A 14,586-nucleotide genomic window follows, 5' to 3' on the forward strand; every position below is an offset into this window, starting at 1 on the left:
CACTGGGGAACTCATTAAAGTTTTTGAGTAAAGTGATGACAGGGTTGAGATTTATGAAACCAACTGGTCACATTGCAGAGAATGGATTAGAAGGGGGAAGACAGGAGTTGGAAAGACCAGTTAGGCAGCTCTTGTGATAGAGGAGCGAGGCTTGAGCTGCTGACAGCTTGACTGGACCAGTCCACTGGGAGAGAAGGCTTGCCAGAGTCTACAACTTTGACAGTGCTAGAATGCAAAACTGGCTATGTGGAGCTCCAGTCTGTTTAGTTGTTGTTCTTTGTTTTCCCTGCTCTATATTCAATCAACAGGAAAGTGTTTTCAAGGAGAGAATGGACAAAGGGATGAGTGCTACAGGGAGGTCACATGGGACAAAAAGTAAAGAATGGTGGGTTCTGCAGTTAGCTCTTTTCTTTTTTAACTTTTGAAAAGGTGCTTTTGTTATTAAAACTTAATAACAAGTAATAGAGGCAGGGAATTTGGAAATGAAGGAAAAGGAGAGAGGATAGGGACTTGAAAGACGTTCCAGGAACTAAATGGAGTTAGCCAGTGGTGTTTTGCTTAATTTGGGATATAGTGTGGAAGATGCTGGGCTTATAAGAGTTGATTGAATCGGTTGATTGTGGAGTTCAGAAAATAGTTACCATATTCTAAGTAATTGTTATAGACTTTGGAGTTTCAGCTTGTGATATTTCATGTCTGTCAGGGTGAAAAGAAGCACAGTTTTCAAAGAGCTAGCAAATGAATAATATTCAAATTAGGAATAATGGTCAAAATATTACATACAAACATCTGTCTTTATGACTGATAATTTTTTCGTATTTAAGTTCATTTATTTCTTCAACAAATATGTGAGTGCCTATTATGGGTTGATATGGGAGATACAGCGATAAAAAAGGCAACGTTCCTGTCCCTGTGGAGCTTGCATTCAAGGGATGTTAAAAATAGTTTCTGACTTCTGAGAATTTATGTAAAAGTAAATTGTAATTAAATTAGAGTGTAATAAAAATTAGATGAATTAAGTACATATGTGTAATTAGAAAGGTAAATTTATTTAACAGGCTGATGGGCTCGGATGAGAGTTTTAGGTTTGAAAGGTATCAACCATTTTTTCCATTTCCTTGTTAGCGGCAAAACTTATTCCTGAAATATGCTAATTTTTTTCTAATAGCAGCAGCTAAATATTTCACGATATATACAGCATTTTTTATAAGTTTCCTGCTTTGGTGCTGCAAGGGAATTATCACTGAAGCTTATTTCAGGGTCAGACTAATTCACATTTTCATTCAAAAATCTTTTTACATCAAATTATAGGAGTTAGCCTTTTCTTTTCTCTCTCTAATGAATGTGGTTTCTTCAACACCTGTTTCTTTAGGTGGGAAGAGTGCAGTACTCACAGCTCTCATAGTTGGCCTTGGTGGAAAAGCAGTTGCTACTAATAGAGGATCTTCTTTAAAAGGTTTTGTGAAAGATGGACAGAAGTAAGTGTTTGCTTTCTACTTGTATTTTTCAGTTCTTTAAAAAGAAGCAGCTACTTAGAGTCCCAATTCGTGTAGACATTAGAGGAAATGAACTGGCTTCCCAGCACTGGGACAGAGTATCATACATTTTCATTCCTTTCTCTTGCCACCTGTCACCAGCATGGCCCACTGTTGCCTGTTATCCTTTCCAGAGAGCTTGTGTCAGGTATTGACCTGTTGCTGCCCACTTACACTCTTGTTTCTGTTACCTTTCTGAAAGAACAAGCAGTGATAAACCTCTGAACTTGTTTAAAGGACTATTTATAAACATTGGACTTTCCTGGCTCTTGACCCAAACTAAGTGTCAGCACGTCCGCATTGATACGACACAGGTGAAAGCAGAGTCAGTGGCTGGCCAAGGTGTCCCTGCGCAGATCTTCTGCCTCCTGCCCTTTGAGAATTCCAGAAAGTAGTCCACTCTTTGTCTCTGATTTTGTATCCTTTACCAAGGTTGTTTGCCAATGAGTTTGATTTGAGGACCAGTTACAAGTCTATTTGTGATCCTTCTTGACCCTTGGTGAATGGTCTTTGACTTTACTTTTATATTTCTTTTTGTTATAGCTTGCATTCACATAACTATATATTAATTACACAATTTGCATTATCATAGATTGATGGCCTTTTGCCCATTAGGAGCTCTTTTCAGACTGATCCCCTTGTTCTTTTTGTTGTTGTTGTTGTTGCTGGGAAAAATTTGCCCTGAGCTAACATCTGTTGCCAATCTTCCTCTTTTTTTTTTTCCTCTCCAAAGCCCCCAGTACGTAGTTGTAAGTCCTTCTAGTTCTTCTGTGTGAGCCATCAGCATAGCGTGGCTGCTGACAGGTGAATGGTGTGGTTCCTCACCTGGGAACCAAACCCAGGCTGCTGAAGCAGAGTGCACCAAACCTTAACCACTAGGCCATCAGAGCAGGCTCCTTATTCTTTTTTTTTTGAGGAAGATTAGACCTGAGCTAACTACTGCCAATCTTCCTCTTTTTGCTGAGGAAGTCTGGTCCTGAGCTAACGTCCATGCCCATCTTCCTCTGTTATATACACGGGACACCTACCACAGCATGGCTTTTTTTGCCAAGCTGTGCCATGTCTCCACCCAGGATCTGAACTGGCGAACCCTGGGCCGCTGAGAAGCATAATGTGCAAACTTAACCTCTGCGCCACTGGGCCGGTCCCCTTATTCTTTTTAATACTACCTCAGATAACTCTGAAGGGTAATCTTGTTTCTAATAACAACTAGATGTCCCAAACTCTGTCATACTAGCTCCCAGAGTGAGGCTACTCACACTGCACGTTCCTCCCTTGCATACCCAGTGCTTCTGGAACTTTGGTAATTAACAGTGATAACTTTTTTTTCATATAATAGACTTTCCTTCTACTCAGTGTTATATCCATTTAACTTCTCCCATTTTATTACTAAAAAATAGAATGGGAATGGGCTATGAATCAGGATTGAAGCTTTCTTATGTGTCTTTCAGAAACCTTAGGAATCCTAAGCCGGGTTCCAAGTTGACTCAGGAGAAGGGGGGAAAAGTACACAGAAAATCGTTTCCCATGCTCTGTGGCCTTGGAGAAGAACTATTTGGTAACAGTTCTCCAGCATATTTTCTGTCTCTACTTATCTTATTTGGGCCTCAGCCCAGCAAAATTTTCTCCCCCACAGTCTCCAAACAAAATTATGTCTGAAGTCAAAAGTTAGTTACTTTACCATTTTTAAGTTAATGGTCCCAACTCTGTTTCAATGCATTATACTTAACTATACTTTTCTTAGTTGTCCAAACAATCACCTAGTCTACCTAGCCAGATAACACATTGATCTTTCAAATAGACACTTCAGGAAGAAATTATTTTTTCTTTACCATTAAATGTTTTATGTCTTGATTAAATATTTTTTATTTTTTTCCTCTGGGAAGTACCTGGACCAAAGCAGAAACTTCTTTCTGAGACTTGTCCTTGAAATACTATTAAAGAAAAGAAAGCAAGAAAGAAAAAGGCTAGCATACACAAATCACCAACTTTTAAGGACACAGTTGCCTGTAGATAGGAACATCAATATATTTTAAACAATTAAAGTTAAAAGCTTTAACCTAAGCCCAGTTTCCTTTTTACTGACCTCGTCTGAAAAAGTAGCTACAGACAGCTTTTCTAAACCTATTACTATTCCTCTTGTCGTCTTCTTCCTCATTTAAAACATTTAGTATCTATAAAATTCTCCTTACTTTATAGTCTCTCATTCTGTCATCACTTTTTTACTGAAGCCCTTCATTAAGTTTTGCACTTCTATTAGTCCATTCTGCATCTAAAATCTATGTGGCTATCCCAATTTGCCTGAAGAATGTCTGTCAGTCTGGCACAGATTTGAGGTAGTCAAGGACTCTCCCCTTGCCTCCATATCAAACATTACACTCCCCGTTTGTGACACCTGATCTTTGGGCTGCCTTTGTGGGGGTTTCAGCTATCCTTAGAGATGCTTACCTAATATGGTTTGGAGAAGCCGAGAGCTGTGCTTCGAGACACTTTACCTGGGGCTCAGCCCTCTGATTATCCACTAATCCTTTCCAGTGATATGGAGACAGTGAATGAATTCTCCTAATGTATCTCCTCCCATGAAAACCTCTCTCAGTGACCCAAGGTCTCACGCTCCTAACTATTCAGCTTCTTCTTGAACATGTTCAGCTCACAGTTCCCTCTCTCAGCCTTTCTAAGACAGACCCTGGTGGCATCGGGATCTTTGCACCAGTCCTGTTTTTAACATCAGCTGGGCATCGGGAGTGAGTTATGGAGGAGTGAAAACTCATACTCCTGCTGTACATTCCTGGTTTATTTAGTTCAGGTTACAGAACTTACTGCAGGTGAGCTGGCTACCCAGAGAAGGAGCACTGCATCATATTTTTACATGGCCCTTTCCTTGTTTCTCGTTCCCCTTAGTGTGTGCTGCTGCCAGGTATCTCTGTGCAGATAGGTTTTTCCAGAGTTTAGAAAGAAGCCAAATTCTTACTGTGGCCTTGCTTGTTTGTGTTGTCATTCTGAAAGAACCCTCACTGATAGTCTCTCTTTTCACTTAAGGGTCTCCTGGATTTATAGATGTTGGACTCTGTGACTCTTGACCCAAATTGAGCATCAGCCACATCACTATGGTGGGCGGACAGCAGTTAGTGCCCAGCTCACTTGTCCCTGTCTCCTTGTACAGGTTTTTTGAGCAGTTACTATAAGGTTTTTTTCTTAAGGCTTAATTTTTTGAATAACTTGCCTTTCTTATATTTGTTAAATTCATATAGCAACAGGATACCAGTGCGTCCAAAGTTCTCACAGTATTAAAGATAGCTTTCAAATGCAAGGAGTAGCTAGGAGTGAAAATAATAAAGTAGATGTTTGTTAATGAAGAGAGATGTTTGATAATTCAGAAAGCAAATATTTGTAGTCATTTTATTTTGTTTTATTTATTTATTTTTTCTGAGGAAGATTTGCCCTGAGCTAACATCTGTGCCAGTCTTCCTCTATTTTGTATGTGGGTTGCCGCCACAGCATGGCTGCCAACAAGTGGTGTAGGTCTGCGCCCGGGGAACTGAACCTGGGCCACTGATGTGGAGCGCGCTGAACTTAACTGCTAGGACACACAACTAGCCCCTCATTTTATTTTTAAAAGGTCTTCATGAGGTACATTCACATAATACTAGGTAATCACACTAGCTGACGAAATAAAATATTTTTACTCCATGTTGCAGGTCAGCTGCCCTTCCCCTATCATACTTTAGTTCATGGTTTTCAAACTTGACTGTTCATTTGAATCAACTCGGGAAGCTTTTAAAAATCCTGTTAATTATAACTTTTCAGGTGCATATCTGTCTTAATTAGGGATTTCTGATTAAAAAAACACACACACCAACCCACTCAGGGTAGCTTTAGAGAAGGAGATTCATCGTAGACGCAGGGATCTATATCTCAGAAGCTGCGGGGAGGAAGAACAATTCAGTCTTGTGAGTGAGCAGGACTGAGAGACCTCAGAACCAAGGATCTTCTTTGTCTGGGTCTTTTTGTGTGTGTCTCTGGCTTTCTCTGTGTGTCTTTGTGTCTAGGCCTCTTTCTCCCTCTCCCTTCCTTCAGTCCGTGCCGCAACTCTTGCTCTACCCCACCGCCCTGACCCTCCCTACGTAGTGGGCTGTACTTCTGTGTTGAGCTCTCCTCCCTCTCTGCTGCTGACAAGTGTGTGGATGTGTGAATGTGTTTCTCTCTCTCGCTGCCTCTGGGTTATGTGTGCTCTTGCTTTTTATTTCGCCGAGTCCTTGTTAGTCTAGGTCTTTGTGTGTGCAGGCATTTGTCTTACTGTCTTAGTCTGTAGGCTGTGCGTGTAAGGAAGTGCTCTAGTGTTCTCTTTGTCTCTGATTCACTGCCAGTATCTGTGGGGGTGTGTCCCTATCAGTCTGTTTCATTGGCTTCTCAAGAGCTTATCTGTTCTGTGCTCCTGCTTTTCTCTGTAGTCTCTGCAGACTTTCTACTTTACTTCCTCATCAGAGTATAATACCCCAAATTGGTTTCTCTAGTCCCAGAGGCCTCATAACTTTTTCCAGGCTCCAAGGAATTTCCATTTTTCCACTTGGTTGTGTCTCACTTTGGATTTGTTTTAAAAATGTTTCATTTTGAAGTAATTTTAGATTTACAGAAGTGTTGCAAAGATATTACAGTTTCTTTCACACCTTTCACCCAGTTTTCATTAATTTTGACAACCCAAATAACTTAAATAAAGTACTTTTAACAAAACTTTTCAATTAACATTGTTATAATATTATTAAACTACAGACTTTATTTGAATTTTACCAGCTTTTCTAAATTTGGATTTTTAAAGAAGAGAATCTGGCCCAGTTAGTGTCAGATTTCTCTATTTAGCTCAATCGCTGGAGGAGAGGAGGGGGACTGATATGGCTGCTAAGCCCTCTTTCTGCCAGGACGCTTACAAAGAAAAGGGTAGAGGAGCAAGAGCTGAGCAAAGCCTTCAGTGTGTCTGCTGTAATATCAGTTTACAGGGAAGTTCATCTTGAGTATTTTTTCCTACATTTCTTGCAATGGGAACAATTTTGGAGTATCATTACAAATTCACAAAAACAAGCATGTTCTATTAAAGATTTCATTTAATTACCAAGTAAAGTAATTTTGCATTTGAGGACTTTAGCAGTTTGGCAGATGTTCATCTGAACCAGAAAAAGTATTGTCTGCTTTTATGTTTAAGGAAATTATAAATATATATTCATTAATGCACTTCATTAGCATCTTTTCTTTGTTTTTCTACCAAGTCTTATTTTAACAGAGTTAGAGTAGAAAAATAAACAAAGGTTGATTTTTTCCTCTCTATAATATGTTAAAATATGCATGACTATAAATGCTTTAAACTTCTTTAAAACTTTAAAAATAATTCTTTTGTAATACCAATAAACTTTAAGAATTTTGGGCTTCAGTTTACATTTCTTGATATCAAATCCTCTGATCTTTTTATTGCTAAGTAATTGAAAAATTAAGTTATTTCCTTTGATTCTAATTCTCTTAGAAAATGTTACTTCACCATAATTCTTCATTATTCTTAAAGGCTTGCTGTCAGTATGGTGCCTTATCTTGTAATTTAGAGTAGGTATTATAATACCGATTACACATTGCTTATCGGAAAATGTATAACTTATCTACATGATTTGAAACAACCAAAACTTAAACTGTTTTTGTACAAATGTGGTATTTCTATTGTCGATAGAATAGTAACTTTTTTCTTTTTTCATGAGTAAGATTGGCGCTGAGCTAACATCCGTTGCAATCTTCTTCTTTTTGCTTGAGGAAAGATTGTCCCTGAGCTGACATCTGTGCTAGTCTTCCTCTATTTTATATGTGGGATGCCACCACAGCATGGCTTGAGGAGCAGTGTGTAGGTCTGCGCCCGGGATCCAAACCTGTGAACCCCAGGCTGCCGAAGCACGCAAACATAACCACCACACCACCGAGCCAGGCCCTAATTATTTTTTATAAAGCATCTCTTATTGTCAACTTTATTTTTTTTGTTAGGCTTGATATCTTTATCATTATCCTGTAGTAGCCAATCTGCCATCAACGGCTGGTGTAAAGCTAATTTTCAAATGAATTAGCCAGATTACTTGGGGGTTTTTTAAAATATAGGAACCTAGTATTGTAATTGCACTGTACCTTCATGTGACTTAACCTTATTGCTTTAGCTCAGCAGATATCTCAATAACGTTAAGGAATAGAGGAGATGATGCCTATAAAGCAAATGTGTACGGTAACTCTATAATTGTGCAACAACACATCAGCATGGATGGAAGTCGATCTTACAAACTAAAAAGTGAAACAGGTTTGTTATGAATTTCTTTTCATATAAGTTATTAGTAAATATCCAATTAAAAAAGAGTTAAGTGATTGTGCTATTATTCATTGAAAAGGCACTTCTTCCCACTCTCTTGACACTTCTTTCTTGTAAGATGATTGGTTGGTTGCATGTGTATGTTCATACGAATGTGTATGTACATGCATGTATTACACATAGTTGTTTTACCACAGGACATTCTACAGCAAAACCATGATTAGCAGGATTTGGGTCCGTTTGAAACAGGCTATGCCATTTTGTTCTCACCTGCAGACCTCCTTTCACCCCTTTAGTTTCTATTGCATGTGGAAAGAGATGCTTAGCAAAAGGTGGGAAAGGACATAAAGGAAGAGGAGATGAGTGTTAAGGCTTACTAAAGAGCTAGAGGAGGAGGAGGAGAAAAGGTTTAGCTGTGAGAAGAGAAGTACTATCCCTGCATCTGGTGCTTCTTCCTCCTCTGTCCTTGTGGTGTGATGGGTGCATCACCCCAGTTCATTCAGATATGTGTGTTCAATGGTGCCTGTCTTGATGACCTAATGAAAAGTAATTAATATTTGTATTTATAAGTAATTGCTCATTTTTTTTTTCTATATTATTGCCCTAGAAACAATCTGGTCATTTTATGTGTTTCTCATACTAGGCACCGTGGTTTCCACTAGGAAAGAAGAGCTGATTGCAATTCTTGATCATTTTAACATACAGGTAATCGCTAAATTTGTGCTTTAGATTAATTCATGCACTGGTTACTTTTTTTCTGATTTCACTTGGGGTGTAGAAAGAATTAAAATGGCTTCAGATAAGTATATTGACCACAGGAAGAACATGTATAACTGTTGTTAGCAAAGTTCCTTAAAATTTGCGAATTCACCAGGAATTTTCAGTATGTAATATAATATCTTTAATTTGATAAAGCAGTCAAGAACATCTGGTCTATACTGGTATGTACTAAAATTTATGTTAATAAGGATGTAAAGTTTCTTTGCTTTCTGCTGTCCTAGTCGGAATAGTATCACAGTTCCCTAAACTCAGTTACTAAATTCCTGTAGAAAGGAAGTTTATTCTAGAAAGATAAAGCATTTCTTTATGTATATTGGAGTTATTGATGATACCTTGTAGGAGACAAGGCTTGAATTCTTTCTGCTAAGGTATTTTGACTGAAAATTGGATATAGGGCATGTATAACCCTGTCACATTAGCACTGGAATTGTCTTTAGAGGTCATCTAATCCAGACCCTTTATTTTGCAGGTGAGCAACTGGGAGCTAGAAAAAGTTAAATTTGTGCTTAAGGTTTTCTAGGTGTGGTTACTGGTGGAGCCTGGATTGGGACCTAGGCTTGCCTGTTCCACTCTAGCGCTCTTTCCATTGTACCACCCTGCCTTATTCTAGGATTGAGAACACCAAGACTAGTCGCCAGGGGAAAAGAATTATGAGTCTGGGTCCCTTTTCCAGTTTGGTGTAAAACAAAGCTCTCCAGAAAAACTTTCTGTGATGCTAGAAGTATTCTGTAGTATGCTATCTGATTGTGTAGCCACTGGCCATGTGTGGCATGTGTGACTGAGAAATGCATTTATTTAATTTTACTTAAGTGTAAAAAGCCACGTGTGGCTAGTGGCTTGCATAGAAGGCAACATAGGTTTAGAAAGATAATTATTAAAATCTGGAGAAAAGCAGACACAGCAAATAAATTTGAGACTAGAACACAGGACAATTTGTTATGGAAAATCAGGAAAACTAAAAGTCAGAGTTTACAGAATCATAGGTGTTGGGAGAATCTTGAGGGCATCCAGTATAGTTAGCATCCTCCATCCTTACCCTGTGTGGAATCTGCACCCGGTATTCCTTCAGTGGATGCTTGAGTGGATAGAGGTGGGAAAATCACCTCTGCCTGAGGCTTCTCAGTCTTTCTGTGGCCAGGTGTATTAGAAAGTTTTCATTATGTGGAAAGGTGAATAAAACCTGTTTCTCTAAGCTACCATTTCCTTGGAGAATGTGAAACATGCTTATAGTCGAAATATTTGAGGATTGTTATCACAGCTCCTTTAGTCCTTTTCCTGCCTGATTCAGTTAACTAAAGGTTCAGGTTCATTGATCAAAATACAGAAGGTCTAGAGCTGCACTTAACAGCACAGTAGCCACTAGCCACAAATGGATATTAAGCACTAGAAATTGGGGTTGTCCGAATTGAGATGTGCTGTAGTGTGAAATACACACCAGATTTTGAAGACTTAATGCAAAGGAATAAGTCAATTTCTTATATTGATTATATGTTAAAATGATAATATTTTACATAAATTAGACTAAAATATATTATTAAAATTAATTTTAACTGTTTTTACATTTTTAATGTAGCTACTGCAAGATTTAAAATTGTATGTGTGGCTTGCATTATATTTCCATTGGACAGTGCTGGTCTAAATAACCAGGAGGGAGGAGAGTATTTAATGTCTTTAAGTCCCTGATTATATTTGTTCCTCCATGCCTCTGCTTCTCATCCCTTCTCTGAAGTTTAACCTTTTTGTGCTTGCTCCACAGTTTTGGCAGGTAAAGCTGCAAGATTCTTAAATAATCCCTAGAGTAGTGTAGGAACTAGGAACCCCATTTCAGAAACATTCAAAAGGATGTAGAAGAAACAGTGAAAACTGGTGAAGCTGTTAATTCAAAGTTGGTGGTAAAATGTCTGTATTAAATCTAGTGCGTTAGGTCTTACTTTTAAGAAGTCAGATACAGTGTGAAATTAAGGTATAGGGCAGGCCTTGTAAAAAATATGTGGCAATCAGAGTGTGGTTTACCTATATCATAAGAAAAATGTGATATGTAGAAGTTTCTTTCTAATGCATGAATGTTTTTTAGCTTACAAGAAAAGACCCCAAATCTTTCATTTTCTTTTGGAAGATTAGCCCTGAGCTAACTACTGGCAGTCCTCTTTTTTTTTTTTGCTGAGGAAGCCTGGCCCTGAGCTAACATCCGTGCCCATCTTCCTCCACTTTATATGTGGGACGCCTACCACAGCATGGCGTGCCAAGCAGTGCAATGTCTGCACCCGGGATCCAACCGGGAAATCCCGGGGCGCCCAGAAGCGGAACGTGCGCACTTAGCTGCGCCACCAGGCCGGCCCCAAATTTTTCTTTTTGAGGAATGTTTTAACCCTTGGTGTACTAACAAAGTACATTTGGTATTTTACAAATGGTAAAATGAAGCAGTTTAAAATGTTTTTCATTTCTACTAGTCCTACATATTCTCTAATTTACAAATGGGATTATTTTTTAACATGTAAATTACTTTATTAACACCAAATATGTAATTGAGTAACAACCCTGAATCTTTTTGAAGCAAGTTATACTTTTTAAAAAAACTTTTTCAACTGTAAAGTGCTACTGTACTTTGCTGTTATATTAACTGTACTTTTAACTTGTTAACCAAAGGTAGTTTAACTCAAGCAATGGCTTATTTAAAATGACTCTCGCTCCAAAAGATAGAAGTGACTCAGTATTTCCATTTGTTTTACAATATCCTCATGAAGAAATAACGAGAAATGGGAAATCTGAAGACGTGCTGTAAGAAAAATAAACAGTACTTATCATAATAGTGATTAGAAATAACCGAGTTGGACTTTTTGTATTTAGTTGGAGAGAGAAAGTAACTTGCCTAAGGCTACCTAAGATGTTAGAGACAGAGCCCAAATAAGACCCCAAGTCAGCTGCCCCCATGCTGGGGCTTTTCTGACCTGTTGTCTGATAGTTAACCAGCAGCAGAGGAGTGATAGACTATAAAACAGATGAAAAGAGAAAACTTTCTAATAAAAGAACTTCTTCAGAGAGTTCTTGTGCTTATGCTGTCATGTAATGGCAGAATATTTAATATTGGCTAGAGTGTTCATTTTAGTACTGTGAAATTTTGAAACATTGTCTCTACATTAAGAATTTCTAACACTTTGTCTTTGTGTATTTACCCTAATGCTCTAACCTTTGCTAGTACTTAGCATTCTTGATGGCACTGTAGATCACTTGTAATGTATATTTCAGTTCATTTATCTTTAAGGCACATTAAAATGAAATATTCAAACATAATCTTCTTTTGTTTGTTTCAGGTGGATAATCCGGTTTCTGTTTTAACCCAAGAGATGAGCAAGCAGTTCTTACAGTCTAAAAATGAGGGAGACAAATACAAAGTAAGAAGCACCGAAGTAAATATAAACCTAACAAAAAGGAATACATTGATAGATTAAGCATATATACTGAACATTACTCTTGCTCACATAATAAATGTTGAGTATTTTTTTAAGCCACTATTTAAAGTAGTATTGTAGGACTAATTTAGGAAATTGTTAAGTAAAATGGAAGTATAATTTTCTTGTAAATCCTGCTTCAATTTTTTGGCTTTTAATTCTGAGAGAGTAGATTATTATTTTATAAAATTAATCTTTAGAGAAATACAGGGAAATAACTAACCATAGATATATAATAACTTGTAATCCTTAAATTATTTAAAACTCAAGAAACTAACAAAATAATTGACTACTACTAAAACTTACAGTATAACCTTTGAATAGATTTTGGAATTTCTTATTCTAAGAATTTAAGATCTGCTAAGATCAAGGATAGAAATGTTTTTTCTGTTTTCATATTTGCTTAGAGAATGGAAGGACAGTGAAAGTGAGCCTTCAAAATGGTCCCACTAGCAGTGTTTTCTTTCGTGGGCTTTTAAGAGCTTTTGCAAATGAACGTATAGATGTGAGCCTGGCAGGTTAAGAAAATTTTAGGTCTGAAATAAGACATGTTCTTTGTGTTTATGTGTACTTGCCTAAGTGTGTTTTTAATGTCTTTTTACATAATTGATCTAAAAGTTTTTGGAGACCAAATTCTCTTTTTCACACTTCCATGGAAGTTTTCAAACTCCTGCTTGTGTTTTTCTTGTCGTTGATATAGTTCTTCATGAAAGCAACCCAACTTGAACAGATGAAGGAAGATTATTCATACATTATGGAAACAAAAGAAAGAACAAAGGAGCAGATAAATCAAGGAGAAGAGGTTTGCAAACATTTAACGCAAATGTTTTTGAGATGAGTCAGATTCCTATAGTCCTTAGTAGGTAAATGGTATTGTAAAATGATATGCCTATATATCTATTTAAAACTAAGAACGTTTTTATAGCACTCTCTGAAGTGTTTGAAGTGTGGTTTTTATATCCATGAAATTTATTAGCCTTTACTTCTTTGTTTTGTAATGATGGCTATGTACACGTGTATCTTACTTCCTCTGTTAGACTATAAACTAAAGGACAGGATAGTATCTAACATACTTATCCCTTGATATATGATCAGTTGATTCCACAGTAGGTATCACTAATTCCCACTATAAGTACTTTAAAAACTATAGTATTTCTTTCGATAGGAAAATAAGCACAAGCCTTAAGCTGATATTATCAACATAATATGCGTTTATAACTAAGTACGGTAGGTAGCTCTTTCATTGCACTAGTAGAAGGTTACTTTCTTTAAGCTCTGATAGCTTGGTAGCAGCTATCACATCAGTACTCACCAGCTTGGCAGCTGTGCAGATTTGCCTGAATTTGAAGTCACTCAAGCCAGCGTGACTTACGTAAATTTGTTTTTACATCTTCTACATTTTGTTCTTGTACTTTCTTCTTCGCATTCCTGAAGATCCAACCTTCTGTCTGATAATCAGAGACTTCAGAATCATAAGGCTTATGTTTCAGCTGTTCATCCAGTACATAAAGGCCCACCAATTTTTGTCTGATTCTGTGTCTTGTTCTGTTGTTCTTTAGTCAGTTTTACACAACCAGCTGAGCTGTCAGCAACTTCTTATCTTGTTCTTTTGAGGTAGAGTTATAGTAAGGATTGACTCAAGTCAAACTTGTTAGATGTTACACTGACCTTTTTACTTCATTTTTGAGGAATGTATATTTAAAATTAGGTTTATAGTTGTATGGTTCATCAAGTGAAAACTCAAAAAGCAAAGATTGAATATATTTATCTTTATTCCCCACATCATAATCCTTTCAGACCTGGGGTATGTGGTAATGTGCAAGGAGGTACTATAAACCACAGAGTTAACATAGCTCACTTTCTTGGAGTATCAGTGTTATTATTGGGGAAGGGAAATATTTGCATATTCAAACAAATGTATATAGTATATGTTACATTTATTACTTTAAAAATATTAAATCAGGACACTGAAGAAGTTTGTTTGCTTTGGATAGTTTGGGGTTAAACACTCACTTTCTTTATGGTATACTTTTATCGACAATTAAAGATATTTTGGTTATGAAGTTTAAGAAACACTTCCCTATGTCATGTAGCAGAGTTCCTTATGTATATTATGCACTTAATAAGAATTTTTTTCCTACTTAGTTAAATGCCCTATATTCTCAAAATAAACTCTGGGTTTGAATAGTTAAGTCTTTAAGAAATAGTGTGTGGAAGATAGAAACTAGAAGTCGTTCAGTGATCAAATATTAAGTTCCTACCACGTGCCTGCTAGCCTTGTGCTTTGGCCATATAATGGCAAATAAGTATCAGGATTCTTGGGGTCATCGACCTAGCTATTTGGCGGGAAGCAGGTGGTAAATAATTGAGTGTAGTGAGCACTACTAAAGGAGTTATAGACTAGGTTTGTCCAAAAGCACTTAACAGGTTACTAGCAGTGGGGGGTAGGAACAAGGCAGGGGCAGTGGGAAAGGTACAGTTGTTAAGGAAGTGA

General features: G+C 37.3%; 1 protein-coding gene across 5 annotated transcripts in view; it reads left to right on the forward strand.

Moving 5' to 3' along the window:
• Positions 1 to 14,586, forward strand: part of SMC6 (structural maintenance of chromosomes 6) — an 81,014-nt gene that overhangs the window by 14,510 nt on the left and 51,918 nt on the right. For 4 of the 5 annotated variants that reach the window (XR_011526685.1, XM_070574371.1, XM_008526529.2 and 1 more), the window contains 5 exons: positions 1,373 to 1,478; positions 7,718 to 7,854; positions 8,507 to 8,568; positions 11,955 to 12,035; positions 12,793 to 12,894. Coding sequence is in view for 4 of the 5 variants with exons in the window: in XM_070574371.1 (XP_070430472.1) it covers positions 1,373 to 1,478; positions 7,718 to 7,854; positions 8,507 to 8,568; positions 11,955 to 12,035; positions 12,793 to 12,894 (488 nt within the window). In the remaining variant the exon portion in view is untranslated. Of the gene's footprint in view, positions 1 to 1,372; positions 1,479 to 3,005; positions 3,094 to 7,717; positions 7,855 to 8,506; positions 8,569 to 11,954; positions 12,036 to 12,792; positions 12,895 to 14,586 lie in introns of those variants that run through there. The other variant, XM_008526531.2, reaches the window with a different exon arrangement.

The sequence above is a fragment of the Equus przewalskii genome, chromosome 14 (assembly GCF_037783145.1).
Source record: "Equus przewalskii isolate Varuska chromosome 14, EquPr2, whole genome shotgun sequence".
Lineage (NCBI taxonomy): Eukaryota > Metazoa > Chordata > Mammalia > Perissodactyla > Equidae > Equus > Equus przewalskii.